Genomic DNA, 18,090 nt, shown 5'->3' on the forward strand with positions numbered 1-18,090 from the left:
TGTGCTATATCTATAACTCACCCTGTCAGAACTATAGAAGATAAAGATTTGACTCTATCTTTTTCTTCAGCTTAATGTTATTTGTTCTGTTCTTTCTGGGGACAAATTTCCAGAGATCTGAAAGAACCATTAGTGGTCATTGTCTGTCCTTGTACTAATTCTGTAGTGTGAAGGCTGTCCGCTGATTTGATCTTTCCACCTCTGACTCCACAGGCACGTCCACCCTTTCCTTCTCTTTTTCCTCCCCCCCCCCCTTTCAGAAAAAAGCCCTTGTTACTATCTATAAAACTAGGCAGGGACATCTCACAGGCTTGCTGGGAAGCTGTTTCTTTTCACGTGGGAGTTAGGTAGGGGGATGGCCTCAGATCTTGATCTTGGGTATGTTCAAATCCGAATTATATAGCAGCACTTTGACCCTGCTTCATAGAAAGGTGGAACTGATTCCTTGTCCTTCAGACATTCCTTTAGTGGGAAATACTGTTGGTGTTTTGGAGCTTCTTACAGTAACCTTGCATTAAAGGTGAGATTTAGGTTTGAAACTGAGGAGCTGAGAGTTTGTCCCTTGTTTGATCTCAGGTTCTGTAATAAAGGTTTCTTGTGTTGGGTCAGCCTTGTTTTGTCCAGCAGCCGTGTGTTTTCATTTAAAATAGAGTAACACTGCCTTGTTCACTGTGAGGACAAGAAAGCAGAAAATGATTGGCAGCAGGTAGCTGAGCTCCAGCCTTTTCTCGAAAAGAAAAGAACCGGGATGGTAGAGAATGAGTCATGGAGTAAATCCAGGTCCCTGCTTTCTTTATCAAACACCACAAATTATCTCTAAGATTAATCTTCAGGGTGCTCAGAAATTGTTTATTGTCTCTGTGCATCTGGAAGATGTGGAAGGCAGATGTGAGCGTAAAGGTGCTCTCTCTGCCTCTTGTCCTCACACCTCTGTTGCCGTGTTTTGAAAATCCAACTTTTGGAAGTCATCTGTCTTCTGCAACTGCTACACCTTGGCTGAGGTTGTTATGGTATGTGCCCTGAATGCAAGGCTTCTTTTTTGTTTCACACTTTATCGAGAGCAGGAAAAATTGAGCTCCGTAGCAGGGAACGGGGAGCAGGAGTGAATTAAGAGGTTTGGATTAAACAGGGAAGACTGAGGGAAGTCTGTAAGGCATCCCTGCCCCTTGCATCCTGGCTGATTTTGCAGATATTCTAGCAATGATGGATAGTAGCCAATACAGCAGTGGTACACACAGACCCTCCAGCTGATGGGCTCCCTGTCCACCAAGGATCTGGCTGCAGGTTTGCAGCATTGTCCCTGTTTGTCCTTTGATCCTTCACCCAGCCTTTTGATTTTCTTATAGCATGTGCCGATTTCAACAGCAGGGTTTTGGAGGAGAAGCCAGTATAGTAAAACTGACTCCCTTGGTGCATGGAGGCACCCCTCGCACAGTCTTCCCCATGTCTACCACTGCCATATGGGGTTCCTGATACCACCCTGAGCTTGTCCTGCCAGAATCAGTCTGGGCAGAGACAGCCCAGGGCTTAGGAGTCTGTTTTGGTGGTTGATGCCATCTAGTGAGCATCCTTGGCCTGGCTGCCTGAGACCAGCGCTCGCTGCCGCAGTAGCTGTCTGCTGCAGCAGGAAAGGCCTGTCCAAAGAAGAGACTCGAGACAGTGGAGGCTGGTGGAAGCAGGAGAGCAGACACGTGGGCAAATGAGCAAGCAAAGGATGCTGGCACCATCTTTGCTGCTGTGGGTTCTCCAGTTGAGTCAGTGGTGAATCACCTGAAACTTGAGGAGGGGCACTCTGATTCTTCTGCAGGTTCAGGAAGGGCATCCAGGTCTGGGTGTGCATCAAGGGAAGGATGATGGGCCAGGGTTTCCCGAGCAGCTTCTGTTTCTCTGCTGCCTGCAGGCTGTGGTTCAGTAGCAGTGCCCAAGAGGAGGAGGATATCACTGTGGTGAGCCCCTCTCCGTACATCAGAGGGATGCTGCTGGGACACACTGTGGGCTTTGCTGCACCTGCTTTCCTGTCTGTGTAGGGGACTAGAGAGGTGCTGGTGTGAGAGAGATGCTGGTGTGGGGTTTTTGGTTTCTTATCCACAAAGCCAAGCAAGTTCCACTTACTCACCCCTAGTATATTAACTTTTACTTGCTTATTTTAGTGTTCTTCCTTCTCTGCCTGTCTTTGCCCACTAAACTGCTCATGCCTTTGCTTTCACATAGATTGAAACATGTCAGCTACAGGCCTTGGACACTGAAGATTTTTTTTATCTCTTTCAAAATTTCCTGGGCTGTTCCCTACCTGCAGTTTGCATTGCCATCACAATGCACTTTTCTTCCCTGTTTCTCTTCTGTAATGTGAGTATAGAACTCCTTAGCGCTCAGTGAGAGCAGCTCTTGGTTTTCAAGCAGATTTTTTTTTTTCTGCTAAGTTTTCTGGACCCAGTTCCTGCTTCTGAACTACAAAAGTTAATTGCAACCACTTCCAGTCTGAACTAAAAGAAAATGAGCAGACATAGAGTGATGCAAGTTTGGACTTGCTAAGGGCTTTAGAGTGACTTAGTCTTTGGCGTTGTTGTACAGTCACAAGTACCAGTCTGTGCTTCGACCGGTGGAAGGAGATGTGCCGTGCTGCTGGTCCACCTGTGCTTGCTTAGTTCAATTTGAGAATATGATGCTGAGCAGGGTTTTGGGTGGTTTGCAAGAGGCCAGACTGATTTTCTTCCTTGGGTCTCTGTTCCGCAGCAAGGTCAGCCTGCAGTGTGGCTGGTTTTCCAAACCCAAGAGCCTGTATTGGCAACAAGCAGAGGGGGCTAAGTGATTTTGGGTTGTAGAGGGTTGTGGAGTTTGGTGGTGGTCTTTTCTTTGTTTGTTCCCCCACTACCCCACCCTCCCTGAGGGGGAGGTTGTTCGGTGTTTTGTTTGTTTTTGTGGGGTGGGGTGTTTTTTGGTTTTGTTTTGTGTTTTTGTTCTTTGGTTGGTTTTTTTAAAGATTGTTATAGAAAAAATTGGGCTTGAGCAGATGTTTCAAAATGAATCACTTTCTCATCTGGCTGAAGATCAGGCTTTTCTCTGGCCTCCCAAGCACACAGAATTCTGCCCGTGATACAGCTGCGTGGCTCCAAGCACTTAAAAATAAAAGGGAATGGGGGAAACAGCTGCTCACATCTGGGGAGAGAGGGTTTGCGCTAGCAAAGTTGGATTTGTGTCATTTATTCATTAGGACCTGTTTTTTATGTTAACATGAGGTAGGCTATTATATAGCCCAGCATGTTTCCCTAGCCTTGCTATGAAGCCTTTGGGAAAGAACTCTTAATGGAGACAGTTTTCTATGGTGACTACTCCCTCGAAACAAGTGGATGTGATGCCTGGAGATGATCTGGTTTTACTTGCTGCAGCGCAGCTGGCTGGCAACAGATAAACCCTGGCTCAAGCCAGTTAGCCTAAGCTCTGAAGGGGTTTCCAGGGTCTGATGCTGTGGGTTTTGGCTCATTAGTATTCTGAAAGAGGGCTCCAGAGAGACATAATCATCAGGCTCACTGCAATTGTGGAAGACAGCGTGCACTGTAATTATCTGATCTTCTCTTTTTTATGATTGCTTCTTTCTAAGTTTGTTTGCATGGGAACCAGTTTCTCTTTCTCTGCCACCCAGAGGAGATGGCACACACTGGAGTTTGCTGTAATGGTATTTTTAGCGTCAGAGTTAGGAGCTGCCATTTTCCCCTTCTGTTTCGGAAACAACATTTATGCAGAGCTGTGTGATTCAGATCCTTTTATTCAACGCACTTTACTATGTGACTTTCTTGCAAAGCAGGGAAGAGAAGACACGCAAGTTTTGGGAAGGCTTGCTTGTTGTGGTAAGGAAGGAGTGTGTGTGCTCCTGCTGTGTTTATGTACTGGGACCTTTGTACTATCCAGGCTACCACACGGGTCTTTCCTGGCATCTTATCAAAGTGTGCAGCAACTAGTGCATGGCAATTATCTTGGGCTTCCCTGCTTAAGCACCACAGGTGAAAACATGGAGATTGCCACTACTCTTAAGTGGCAGGAAAGGAGAATAATCCAGCTGCTTGCACGCAGGAAGCAACGTCACAGCAAAGCACTGAGAGATGAGCTGAGGTTCGGGGTTGCACATTGCTTAGCAATGCCATGCTGTGAGGCTTGGGCGAGGTGGATGCTCTCCCACTTCTGACTTGGTGCATCTCCTGTATTACAGGTATTTTCAGTGCCCTCCCAAGTTTGGCCTCTTTGCTCCCATCCACAAGGTGATCCGGATTGGGTTCCCCTCAACCAGCCCCGCCAAGGCAAAGAAGAGCAAACGAATGGCCATGGGAGTGTCTGCCTTAACCCACAGCCCCAGCAGCTCCTCCATCAGCTCCGTCAGCTCGGTGGCATCGTCTGTTGGGGGCAGGCCCAGCCGCAGTGGGCTGGTAAGTGGCTCTTTCCAGAGATTGTGCAGCCTCGATTCACTTCCTCTGTGACCTGGCTCTACAAAGCCAGAGGTTTGGAGTTTGTGTCAGTAGCTGCACTGGGGCAGCTGCTCCTTTTGCCATCAATGAGACGAGGGGAGTGGAGAGTGTGATATTGTTACCCACCTTACAAATAGGACTCCCTGCATGGACATGAGAGGCGTAACAGATGTTGAGCAATTGTGACCATTATATAGCACTTTGGGCTCTTTGCAGTGGGATGAATCTCAGCTCCGCTGTCAAAAGCAGGTTTTGTACAGGATCCCGGCAAAAAATGCCGTGCTTCTTGTCCCTCATGGTTGTGTAGCAGCGTGCTGCTGTGTTGAACAGCTTTATGAAAGCTCCTGCAATGACTGTGTTTTACTGTAGAGGGGTACACTGCCCTGAATCACATGCCTTGTGATTTGGCAGGTACTCAAGAAGGCAGATACCAGAGCAGGCAGCAATATTATTAAAAGCTCGAACTCTGCCATAGTGTGTGCTGCATAGTACCTGCAGTCATCTTGGCTGGGGTTGAGGGTGCAGTACCCGTTATTGGGAGTGGATCCAACTAGTCCGTACAAGTCTCCGGTTGAGATCAGTCCTCCCAGCTGAGCTTACTGTTTGGGACAGCACCAGGGCAGGTCACCAATACAATATATTTAAGAAGGCAAATGATAAACTACATTATAATCTTTCCTGACCCAATTCCCACCCCACATCCTGTCCTTTGGGAAATGGTCCTTTCATTGCAGCGTAGCAGAGCTATTGAGCTTGTAAGCAGCATCCAGATGTTTTGCAGACTTGTTAACCCTGCCTGTAGGGCCTGGAGGGTCCAGCGCTGGAACTGCAGCTCTGTGCACCTTAATAAATAATCAGTAGGTGAGCTGCATTCCAGATTTAACAGGGGACTTCAAGCTATTCTAGAGTGGGAAGGACGCAGCTTTACCCCTGTCTCTTTTGAACTCTCTTCTACAGCTGACAGAGACTTCTTCTCGATATGCCCGAAAAATCTCTGGCACCACAGCTCTCCAAGAGGCACTGAAGGAGAAGCAGCAGCACATCGAACAACTACTGGCAGAGCGTGACCTGGAGCGGGCCGAGGTTGCCAAAGCCACCAGCCACATCTGTGAGGTGGAGAAAGAGATTACCATCATGAAGGCCCAGCACGAGCAGGTAGGCGGTGACGTGGCTTTATCGCTAGCACGCAAATATCTGGCATCTTCTGAAAGTTTCAGATCATAACGGTACCCATGTGTAGCTTCCTGATGTGAAACCTGGGCTCTGAATTTCTGCCTTTCAAGTGGAGACAGCTTACTGCACGGTGGTTAAGCTGAGGTTCCTTCTCCACTCCTGCCAGTGGAACATGTGCTCTCTCTGCCCCAAGCCAGGAGCAGAAAAAAGAAGCTGTGCCAGAAAAAGGACAGTAGATAGTTTGTGTCTGGTGGATCAATGCATTCAAATGCTGACATGCAAGTGGAGGGCAAACTTGTTCCCCTTAGCCACCGAAGCTGGCCTTGGCTGTGACTGCATTGCAGTGGTTTTTTGATACTATCGGACTCTGCTGAGAACATCAGCTCACTGATTTCCTGTCAGAGGGGGTGATGTTTTTATCACATTAATAAAGTAAAGAGATCTGTTAAAAAAAAAAAAGACTGATTATATATAGTTTTTTTCACAATCGTTTGTACAAACGATATTTTATGGACTTGAATGCTAAAAGAAAGGGGTTGTGTTTGTGCTATTTGTCAATATGTGGCTCTTCAACGACTGCTATTGCCCTTAATTCCTTGCTTGCATTTATAAACTCCAATCAGCTGCTAGGGAGCATTGACCGCACCGGGTATCTTCATGTGGTAGGCCACACCTGCCTGTCAGAAATGCAGGAGAAATTGGCAAGTCAACTGCAAGCTGACATCTTCCTTGTGTATAATATTTTCCAGTGATTACCCATCGCAAGTCTGCGATGACTTCTTGCTTCATGACCAGGGCTGAATTGCATCTGGTAACCTCAGACCAGATTTTCAAAACTGTTCAGGCTTCAGGTGCCTAAGTCTTAGGATTCTCCAGAGAGTTCAAGTCAGAGGGGCACTGAAACATGGATCAAATTTATAAGCTGCTGGAGATTGAACAGGTTTTTTCTTTTTGATACCTACATCCTGGCCTTTTAGGAAAATCTGCCTTCTTACTATAGCAGCCTCTGAAATAGATCATCAAAACCTTCTGTTCCCTTGTTCTGATCCTTTTTTTTCAAACAACTCCATACTTCAGACATAGTTAACCTCTGTGGCTTGGGCTCTTTTTTTTTTCTTCTCTCTCTGCAGTATGTCACAGAGGCAGAAGGAAACCTCCAGCGAGCACGAGCCCTGGTGGATGGGATGCAGAAGGAGAAGATTGAACTGTTGAACCAGCTGGAAGAGGAGAAGAGGTGAAGCAGGAGTGGATAGATGTGGGGGAGGTGAAGTGATGGGGGAGAAGAGGCTCTTACCCAGCAATGTTGTTCATGGGATGTAAGGAGAAGAAAGTGACTGGGAAAGCCATCTTTGGATGTCTTCCAGTGCTTCAGATGGGCTGGGTTCCCCTCTCCTGGCCATTGTCTGCCCCATGTAGGGGAGGGGCGTGCTGCTTGAGGTAACGGGAAGTTTAGAACAATTTTGCTGCAGTTGCACAGCTAATGTGACTCTTGTCTAGGGTTGGGTATCCAGTACAGTGACTGCCCCCATGTGCTGCTGCTAATCACAACTGAACAGTCATTTCCAGTTAGTCCTGTACGTTCCTATGTCTTATGGCTTTCAGAGGAGACTCAATGCTACATCATCTGGTGGGGTTGCAGTGAGCTGATTTCTGTGACATAATCAATCTCCAGTTTTTTGGCTATGCCCAGGTGAACCTGCCCCTTTGTTGCAATGCAACTGAAAGGCAGAGCACAAACAGCCAGCCAGGATAGCTCATACTCGGATAGGGGCAGCTCTGTTTTGCCATGAAAAGGAGTTTCATGGTTGGATGCACTTTCCTGCTAAACGCATGTAGCAGTTAAGAAAAAAAGAGACCATCAGTTTCCATTCCTGATTAGGACTCTAAGTGCTGGCACTTCTGTGCTGACCCTGATAAATATTTGACAGGCTGCTTGCATGTCCAAGAGTATTTGACCGTGGCACGTGTTGCACTAACAGTACGATGGTGGACAACAGTTGATCTGCCACTGCCTGTAGAAGGCCAAATAGTCTCAGTCTCCTGCTTGGCAGTGAAGTTATTGAAGGTTTCCAGCCATCTTCCCTGTTGTTTGGTTCCCAACACCAAGCAGGGAGAAGCAGCATTATTAGCCTGAAGGAACAAAGGGCTTCAGTAGTATCAGTAGCTCTGGGATTTGATACCCTGACCCAACTCAGCCCTGTTGCTATGTGTGACAGAGCCTTGCCTTCAGATATTCTTGGCTAAGGATAAGGTATAAAAACAATATTGGATAATAAACAGAACATGCAGGTTGGGCCATCCCAGGGCCCTGACCTTTCTGTACAACCTGGCTTTGCTAAAGACCATTTCTCTCCCCTCTACTTGTGGTGTGATGACCTTAAGGACATTCCTTCTGAGGAAGGGAAGTCAAATTGGAGTACAGCCTCACTGTAGTGCGATTCATCACCTCCCCACATCCCAGAGGTACCATCCATGTATATATGATGATGCATACATTTCCTCTGGAAAGTGAGGAAAAATCTGTTTGTCGTTCTTGGAGTCCAATTGCTCCATATATATAATTAAGCTCTTCAGTGGGAATAGAAAGACATTTCTGTGTATTAAGTAATTGAAACCAGCATTGATTTCAATTGAATGATGCCCCTCCTGAGGACCAATTGTTCTTTCGTGCACAAGTCTCCCCGTTCTCCTAGGAGGCAGCTCACTTTCCCAGCTCCAGGAGGCCCTTTAACACAAGACAGCTGAGTTCTTTCCTAAATATTAACAGATGACTCTTCTAATTAGAGGAGATTTAGACAAGGAAGCTTGTTTATGAAGTTAGATATGTATACTCACAGCTATTTTTGTCTGTAGCGGAATCAGAGTCCTTACATCTGGCTACCAGCTCAACATCCTCATTATTGCCTTTTTTAAAATCGGTAAAGAGAACAAAGAGGACTGAATTTAGCAGAAGGTTGAATTCTTTTGTATTGTTACTGGATTTTTCTCTTCAGACTTTGCAAAAGAGTCCTATGCACTTCTGCATTTGTTCATCTGATTTTTATGTGCATTTATGTGTGACTGGCCTGTACAATCTCTGGCAGCTCACCGTTTCCACATGGTGGAAACATTAAGCATGGCCCACCCTCTGCCAAGAAGGCAGTGGCTCTGATTCCCCTGAAATATTTTGTAAGGACCCTGTGCATTTGGCATAGGAATTGTCCAGTGCTTGATGGCAGGATAACAGGGTCTAAGAAAACAAGTGAAACCTGGTTGTGGCTTTCATGTTTTCAGGATCCCAGTGTCAGCAAACAGCAGTTGTGCTTGCTGAGAGGTGGTGCAGCAGAAACAGCATGTCTGTGAGCGTGCACCTTGCAAGAAGGCAAATGTTTGCTGTGTGGAAGCCTTGCTTATTAAATGTCTTGCTCTGTGTGTCTTGCTGTATAGCTTTTGCTGAGCTGTTTGTATACAAAGTTTGTCTGTACACCGCTCCTCTTAGACTTTGGTTGTGCAGGGGATGCCCACGTGCAATGGCTGCTGAGAAATGGGAAGCTATTCTGGATGTTACTGATTGCTATTTGTGTCTTTTCCCCTCCCCAGGAAAGTGGAGGACTTGCAGTTCCGTGTGGAGGAAGAATCCATCACAAAGGGGGATCTGGAGGTAATTCCTAACACCCTTACCAAACTGTGGGGTTAAAAACTGAAAATGCATATGGGGCCTCACCTGAATAATTTCTGCCACCTTTTGCTCAACTCCTGAACAATACATTATGTTTACTGATGGCTTTGGACCTGCTGTGAACACCATGGTATAAACTGTGAATATTGTTCTTTGGTATGTTGCCCCATGACTAGTAATGCTAGGAGCTGCCTGGAATTAACCATGTGCAGCCAGCCTGGCTTTAAATGTTGACATGAGTTGCTAACCCATGTTAAAATCTGACTGTATCTGAATGCATTACAACATGTTTTTTCACTGTAGAAATTACTTGACTGCTCAGTCACTGTCCCTGCAGTGTCCTGTTAGTAGCAGCTCACTGACACGCACAGTGTCCTGGTCAGATGCTGTTCTATTCCAGCTGAAATGCCACGTATTTTTTGACCTGCAGTAGCTCTGTGTGGAGTCCTCTGCCCACGGGAGTGGGGTTTGACGCTAGGATACCCTTTCATTTGGGAGGGCTGTTGCTCAGAGCAGTGCTGTTGCAGTGAATATTGTGTAAACTGGAAGTGGTGTTGGGAGCTTGCCCTTGAGTGGGAGGCTCTTTGTGGGGGTGTGGGGGGAAAGGAAAAGCAAATATTTCTGTGAAAGCAAGGCTCTGCTCTACATGTGTAAACCAGGACTTTCCCCGACCTTCAGCTAGAGGGCTACGTTAGTAACAGTCAGAAATGTCAAGGGACCTGCTCCTGTGCTTCACTGTTGGTCATATTGATAAAGGAACAGGAACATGGGAAAGCTAGGCAATGGAGTGCATTGCTATGGCTTTGATGCTCTTGGCGTAAACCTCTCCCCTTTATCCAGAAACTGAAGCAGCGTCATGTGTTTGACAGGGTGTGAGTCAGCAATGCGCTGATAGCAGACCTTTGCTAAAGGACAGCAAGTGCCTATTCCACCTAGCGTGTGGGTGCAAAATCGGGTCTCTATTGATTCCTGAGCTTGGATGATAGGTTTCCCCCAGCGCTTTAGAGAAGTGCGATTGATCCAGCACTCCCTTTGAGAGCAGTGACTTGTCCCTATGTAAGCTTTAAGTGTTTAAGCCTGGCTGTGGAGTAATGGCAATGGGACCAGGGTTAGCTAGCAGGTATATTTAGATATATTTTTTTTCTAAAAAAGCCACTGTGTTTTAGCAGGATGGTGAGCTGCTGTGACATAAATGCTCCTATAACCGCATGTCCCAAACTGAGGATAGATCTGATTTTCATTTGGGCTGGGAAGGAGTTGCTTTGCAATAGGGATGTGGCCAAGCTTCTTGCAGGCTGCCAGTGTCCTGTCCCCACCTTCATGTTCTCTACAGAAGAACAAATAACTTCTTAGGGAAGACTCACGGAGCAGCTTGGTTTCCTGCAATCCAGAGAACTGGGATGTTCCCCTGTGGGTCCAACACAGTGACAGCACAGACACTGTCAGAGGGCTTTGCTGTAGTCAGTTTTTACGTCCTGTCCTCTCTAATTTGGATGCTCAGGCTGAATGATTGACCCCCTGGAGTTAATTCTCACCTTCCTGCTTTGCTGTGCAGACAGGATTTCCAGAAGCAAGTAATTGACTTAAAGAAAAAATCCCTGATTGGAAATAGGGGGATAAGTGCTCCTTCATGTTGCAGTAAGTTTGCTGGGAAACGGTTGACCCTGATATTCTTCATGTAAAACTACAACGAAGTCAACCAGTGGCTGCTAGCACAGCCCGTTGCATCCCTAGGTAGAGCTCAACTAGACAGCCAAATACCAAAAGCAAAACCCAGTGACAGTTGTCTCCCCTTCTCTGGTCTTGTAGCCCTCTTACACCAGCAGCCCTCTTCTGAGAATTCAGAGGAGAATGTTTATCTTGCGCGTAACAGCCAGTAACAGGCATGACGCTAAGAAAACATCATCTCCTCTGTGGTCCCTAGATCTAGGGTTTCTGCTGAAGGCTAGGCTAAATCCCACAGTATTTCTCATAATATCATCTAGTTTTTGAACAAAAACTGGGTGTTGAGCGTGGCAGGCAGCATTCCTAGAAGCTCTTTGACCAAAGAAATCAATGTGTCTGCAGCTTGGAGATATGAGTCCAGTTTTTGGACCTCTGATAAAGAAGGAGGAGCTGTGGATTTAGCCTTGAAATGTAGTTGTGAATTCAACCCGTTTTTGATCGTGATTGGCAGGATCCTGTTGCTATAGTGCTTTGGAAGGTGAAAAGCAATTGCAGGAAAACAAAACCTTTTAAGAAGGGCTTTTTATGGTGGAAGACTGTGTTGTTATAGGAAATATTAGCCTCTTCAAGGAACTGCCTCATGCTGATCTGGAACCTACCTCATACCTTGAACACCAGTGGGAAGTCAGTTTGTAACCTGTGAATAGTAATTTAAGGCTAATAGCAAGAAGTAAGTCTAAAATTCAGATCTGAACTTCCTCAAAGTGTGGGAAAACTTGGGATTTGAGGCTTTGAGTCATACCGGCTAGGCAAAACAATTTGCAAAAAAATAAGAAACAACACAGGACTTGATGTGAATCTTAAGTGAAGCTATATTTAAGGACTGTAAACAGTTGATCTAACTTTCTTCCCTGATTATTTTTCTCCTCTACTTTCATGTGTTTTTCCAGACTTTGAAAATAGCAGGATTGGTAGATACTGAACAAGCTTGGCTGGGACCTTGAGTGTCAACCTCAGGAGTCTTGAGAGGTTTTCTGTGGGAGATTCAGAGATTAGTTTTGTAATAGGTCAGCATCTTCAGGTAGCCAATATCTGACGTGCTGCCACCAGTTAAGGTAATTTCAAAAGTTTGTGTTGCTGAAATTCCACTTGGGGATTTTGAGATAGTGTAAATTAAGGAAAAATCATTAGTATCAATGGAATAATTTTCCCTGTAAATAAAATGAAGCCTGGAGCTCCATCTTGAGATGTAGATCTTTGAGCTTTGCAGAGAGCTGGGGAAGCCACTCAGTACAAAATTAAGTTTCTTTTATTAGGATGCATTCAGCCAACTTTTACACTTCAGTGATATCATTTGTGGGTTTTGATAATGTTTGGGGTTTTGAGACCACATCTTTTTTCCCTCTTTCAGGGGTCAGATAGACCACATAAAATATGGACTAGCCTGAATATATCTGACACTTGATATCTTGACCATCTATGAATACATGTATAATGATACATTACAAGCCATAAGAGAAAACATGGATTTTCACAAACTTCAGTTGCCATCATTTGTACAAAACTAACCAAAACTTGCTTTATTGTAGGAAAGGGCAGAAAACCCCTAAAATTGTTTCCAATAGAAAGAGGGGGAAGCAAGTAATTGTATGGAAAATGAAGGGCAGAAAATGGGGGTTAAAAGAAATGGTTCTGGTCAGGTTTGGGTTTTAGTAGGTCCAGTTTAATACAAGGAAAAATGTTGGTTTTGTAAGCTAAAAAATTGTGAAGGCCAGAGTCTGCATGCATTTTCCCATGTCTCCTCTCCTCTCTTTTATTTATGGGAAATTTTACATGATATTACAGTGGCCATTGCAGAGTCATGAGGTTTGCCACCAAGTGCAGTTATATGGTACTTCTGCTTTAAAAGTGAAGAGAACTGAAGCAATGCCCGGAGTCAATGCTCCTGGATTTGGCAGGTTACATAAACTTCTTGTGCTTAGTTTACTCACCTGTTTAAAAAATGAAACAACAAACAAACAAAAAAGAAAAATACACAAAAAAATCAAGTAAAAACCCCAAAATAGTTTTGTGTACAAGGCTGTTAAAGCCTTAGTGTGCAAAAACCACTTTGAAATTCATAGCAGCCCTGTTCAGAGCTAAAGCACTGGTTTATGTAAGTTTGGTATCTAAATGGCTTTGATTTGCTTTCAGTGCAGTGTGGTTTTGGTTTTAGCAATATGCCGTGTACCGTATGAACTGCTGGCTTTTTCCCCCACCTAGTGTAGGGTTCAAGCTGTCTCCAGAGCAAAAAGAGGATGGAAACTTCCAACTCTTTTCAGACTACCTTGTGATTCTTCTTGAGGAGAGATGCAGAGAATCATTGCAAGGTCTTTGCATTCTCTATGTGATGCAAGGGTCTTGTACTGGTGGTCTGCAGCGGCGGGAGCTTTGCTTTCAGGAAGTGTCTTCAGTATAGTCTTGATGCAGGAAAACACGGAAGCAGCTTTCTAATGCAGAGGGTTGTTTTCCCATCACAGATTCCATTTTCTCGTGAATAGCCACTACGAGTACCATGCAAAATCCTGTAGTGACCGTTTTCTGTTTGGTTGGGTTTTTTCCTGCTTGTTTGGATCTTTATTCTCCCCCTGTTGTGAACTGCCTTTCCTTGTCTTGTACACTGAAGATGATGTTGCAGCCTTCTCTTTCCCTCTCTTTCTCTCTCTCCCCCTTTCCCCTTTTCCCATCTCCACTGTTCTTTTTTCCCTATGTGTGACCAGACTCAGACGCAGTTGGAGCATGCCCGAATACGGGAGCTCGAGCAGAGCCTGCTGTTTGAGAAGGCACAGGCTGAAAAACTCCTCAGAGAATTAGAGGACACCAGGGTAATCGACCCCCACTTGCCCTGCCTGCAGAACAGCGCGCTTGCCCCCTGCGTTGATGCTCATGATGCCATGCTTTGGGTTTCTTCTTTTTTTATTCTTTTTTTGTTTGGTTTGTGGGTTGATTGGTTTTGGCTTGAATTTAGGCTTCCCTGATTTTTTTGTTTGGTTTTTTTTCATTGCTCTCTCTCCTGGAACTGGTAGTACGATATAATTTCTAGCTTTGCTTTCTTGTGTGGGGACTCGTTTCTCAGATTGAGTTTGCTTCTCTGCCCCATGCCACCATTTGACACATGAGCTCTTCACAATTCATCTTTCAATTAACATGCCCAAATAATATCTGCACTCTGCACAATTCATTCTGCCTCGAGGCTCCCCCAGGCTGTAACAGAAAATAACATTGCGATCAGCATTCCCTTTGTCCTCTCTCCAGCTGTGGGAGCTGCCACCTGAAATGGAAGATACTGGTGAGTGCAGGTGGACCGTCTCTGATCCTTGGCCACGCCTGCAACAGGACAGGCTGCCCAGATGAACAACACACCCGATCCTAAAAGCAACCAGATGTGGAAAGGGCTTTTTCGTGCTGGTGTGGTGTGGAAGCAGCGAACTTGCCTACAGTGAGCTTGCTCCTCACCAATGGATTTGTTAGAGCTGTTGAAAACACAAATGTGAGGTTGTCCAAAAGGGCTAAATGGTTTGAATGTCCCTGTCCCCATGTAAAATAAAAAATACCCAGCCTCCTGGGCTGATGGTTAGTGGGGAAAATGGCAATTGAAATGAAATGGAATTGATTGCTTGTGTTTTGGCACTGGAAGATCCGCTTGGTTTCCTTGTTTCTTCTGCCTTTTTCTAATATTTCATATAGTCAAATCTCTTCATCCATCCGTAGCTGCAGCCCCCTGAACTCCCTGTGACTAGCAGGTGGTTCTGCCCTGTTAGGTTGCATTCAGATAGTAAGACATTGATCCATAGCCCTTATGCTCAATGTTAACCATGGCCAGATTTATTGTCTTGCATCCTCTAGCCTTCTACGTTATTTTTACTTTGCTAATGAACTCTAACAAGTACTTCTGTAGAAATCCCTTTTCCTTTTTACACCAGGGTAAACAAATTAAGATGCAGAAGAGAGGTTTGTAGGCTGAGGATTGCTGAGCAGTAAAGGAAACTTGATATGCTTACTGCCGGTTTCAACGCTTGTGATCTTCCTGCATGTGCAGTTACATTTCCTCTGTGCATCCTCTGGCAAGATGCCTAGTCTGGAAATATAATGCCCTTTCAGGACATTATTTTTCATAAACCACGGTTGCTCTCTAGCGAATTCCAAGGGTTACCTCAAAGATGTGTGTTTCTCTGTGGTAAATGAGAGGTTCATATTAGAAAAAAACAAATTGCAATTGGCACATAGACATAACTGTTAGTTATTGGTGGTAGTTACCCTGGTGCAAAACTGTACTCAGACCGGAGGGTGCTGGGTGTTCTTTTCCTGTTTATTTGAACTTTGACTAATGTACTTTGGATTTACTTCCACTGGAGCACACTTACTAAAAGGAAGGATGCAGCGATGAGAGGTGAGGACTGATTTTTGTCTTCTCTATTGTGTTGCAGTTAACCACAGTAGCGGAGAAGTCCAGAATCCTGCAGCTGGAGGAGGAGCTGAGCCTCAGACGCAGCGAGGTGGATGAGCTTCGGCAGTGCCTCAGGAGCTCTCACCAAGCAGAGACGCCTGAGCATAACCTTGGCTTGCAGTCAGAGGCTCTTCGTCTACGAGATCAATTGCTGTCTGCCAACAAGGAGCATCAGAAGGAGAGCAGCCAACTAAAGGAGAAGTACGAGAAGACATTAAAGAAGTACCAGCAGGAGCTGGAGAAGCTGAAAGCTGTCAATGAGAAGTATTCTCAGGAAATCGTTGACCTAAAGCATAAAGTTCAGCAAGCCACTAATGAGAACATGGGGCTTATGGACAACTGGAAGTCCAAGTTGGACACGTTAGCTTCTGACCACCAGAAGTCTCTGGAGGACCTCAAAGCCACATTGAGCACAGGCCCCGACACCCAGCACAAGGAGATTGTGGAACTGAAGGCAGTGGTGGAGAGTATAAAGATGGAGCACCAGCTTGAGTTGGAGAACCTGAAAGCAAAGCATGACATTGAGACAGCTGTTCATATAAAGGAAAAAGAGAGCCTCAAACTGAAGTTGCAGGAGGCTGTGGATGAAGCAGAAAAAAGCAACAGCAACTGGAAAATGCAACTGGAAACCAAAAGCAATCAGCACCTTCTTGAGCTCCAAGATGTGAAGGACAAGTGTCGAGATGCTGAGCTGAGGGTGCATGAACTGGAGAAACTTCACAGTGAATATAAAGATCAGACACAAGCAATAGCTTTCTTAAAAGAGCAGATATCTTTGGCTGAGAAGAAGATGTTGGACTATGAGACGCTGCAGAAAACAGAAGCCCAGAGCAAACAGGAGATCCACAGATTGCAGGAAAAAGTGCTTGTCTTAGAGAACAAGCTGCAGTCCATGGAGGCCCTGCATCCTTCTCAGCATGCAAATGTATGACTCCTGGGTCATTCTGCTTGTTTGTTATCACTGTTAGTAACCCTTCCTAGGAGTAGCCCTCCACTGCTGCCTTGTGCAATTTTCTGAAGCTTCTGTGCCTCAAAGTATCTGGATGCTTTTACCTTCCATTGATAGTGCTTTTTCCGCACTGCATCTCCATGATGAAGGTGTCTTTGCGCTCTTGAAAGCCAGTACAGCGGCACTTTTAGAAATAAGAGTCAAGAGAAGCAAGTGGGCCACATCTGGGCTTGAAGGCATGTGAGGGCTGTGGCAGCAGACTAGGGCTATCGTAGTTTGTCAGGGGTGGGCTCTCATCCTGAGCAAGCAGCACTTTTAGCTGAAAAAGTATCATTTCTACAATATGGTTGTCCTCCAAGGAGCTGCATCAGCCGTAGTGTATGATTGAGCAAGGACCGTTAGGGGTGGGTGGAGGACAGGGTGGAAGAAGAGCCATTGCCCATGCTGAGATAGAGCATGTAGCTCACTCAGCACACGGGGCATGGTTTGAGAGCCCCAGCTAGGGGGCTGAGCTGATGGGATTGGGCGGGAGGTGCATGCCAGCGATGCGGCAGAGGCAGTGGGGAGGCTTCACAGCGGATACAGGAGGCACAGGGAAATGCTGACTTTGAGGATTGTAGTGGAAGAGCTGCTGGCAAGGGTCAGGATGGCACCAGGCTGGGGAAATAAGATGCCTGGTTGAATAAGGGTCCTGAGCCTCCCAGGGAAGGCTAGAATAAGAGCAGGAACAATATGAAGAGGTCAATTTTCTGTGGCCCTTGTCTTTTTAAGTCATCCTCATGTTTTTGACTGCTATAGGATGCTATCCTGCTTTTGTGGCATGGCACAGGGACACATGGCTGGCTTTGCACGAGAGTGAAGGGAGGAGATTGCTACTTGTGGCTCTAGGCTGGATCACTGTTTGTGTTTGGATTTTGCATGAGAAATGAGAAAAACTCAACTTACAACTTGCCCCTGTGGGGATGCAGAAAATGAAAATAAGCCAATAAAACGTGAAATGTGCATGTTTTAAGAATACTCATTTGAAATCTATCACTGGCAGTGTAGTCGCTATTCCAGACTGAGGTGCCAAAGACGTGAATACAATACCTACATTTTATTTGCCAGCATGAACAGCCCTACTGAAATTGGTTGCATCTCTAGGCAGCAAAGTCAAGCCCATGAATTACTGTTGGCCAAGTTAGAGCTTCGTGCCTGCAAAAGGACACACTGAACTGGACAGGAGAGGCAAAAGCCAAAGGCGGAATCTACAGGATTGATGGTGATTCAAGGGTTGCTCAACATGTTTCACCAAGTAAAGACGGTTGTGAACAACAAGTACAGCCAGGGCCCTGGGAAAAGTGGGTTGTTATTGCAACAGGTCACGTATTATAGCCAATATTCAAGCAGGGATGAGTGTGAAAGAAGCTGGAGGCTTGTTCCAGAGCCTTTTAAATAAATGAGAAGGCTCTGGGGGATACTGATATTGGATTAGCATCAGGGAGTCTTTAAATAATTACTTTAACTATTTATCAAAATCAGGAAAATGTGGAAAGAAATGCATGGGTGAAAGCCTTTTGAGTATCACAGAGCAAATTCTATTTTTAAATGTCTAAATGTCTTAGCTAATTTAATATGACTGTAGTATTAACTATCCAAATATTTTAAATGAACAAATATGTCTTGTGACCGTCTTTCCTGGACCTTCGAGTGAGAACCACAA

The 18,090-nt window shown here is 45.4% G+C and overlaps 1 protein-coding gene across 4 annotated transcripts in view; it reads left to right on the forward strand.

Annotated features, from left to right (window-relative positions):
- CLIP2 (CAP-Gly domain containing linker protein 2) overlaps positions 1-18,090 on the forward strand; it is an 81,859-nt gene that overhangs the window by 50,591 nt on the left and 13,178 nt on the right. For 2 of the 4 annotated variants that reach the window (XM_064468089.1, XM_064468088.1), the window contains 6 exons: positions 4,205-4,418; positions 5,415-5,612; positions 6,761-6,864; positions 9,210-9,270; positions 13,713-13,817; positions 15,420-16,364. In XM_064468089.1, coding sequence (XP_064324159.1) covers positions 4,205-4,418; positions 5,415-5,612; positions 6,761-6,864; positions 9,210-9,270; positions 13,713-13,817; positions 15,420-16,364 — 1,627 coding nt within the window. The remainder of the gene's footprint in view (positions 1-4,204; positions 4,419-5,414; positions 5,613-6,760; positions 6,865-9,209; positions 9,271-13,712; positions 13,818-15,419; positions 16,365-18,090) is intronic. The other 2 variants (XM_064468091.1, XM_064468090.1) reach the window with 1 other exon arrangement.

This window comes from Phalacrocorax carbo, chromosome 17 (genome assembly GCF_963921805.1).
Source record: "Phalacrocorax carbo chromosome 17, bPhaCar2.1, whole genome shotgun sequence".
NCBI lineage: Eukaryota > Metazoa > Chordata > Aves > Suliformes > Phalacrocoracidae > Phalacrocorax > Phalacrocorax carbo.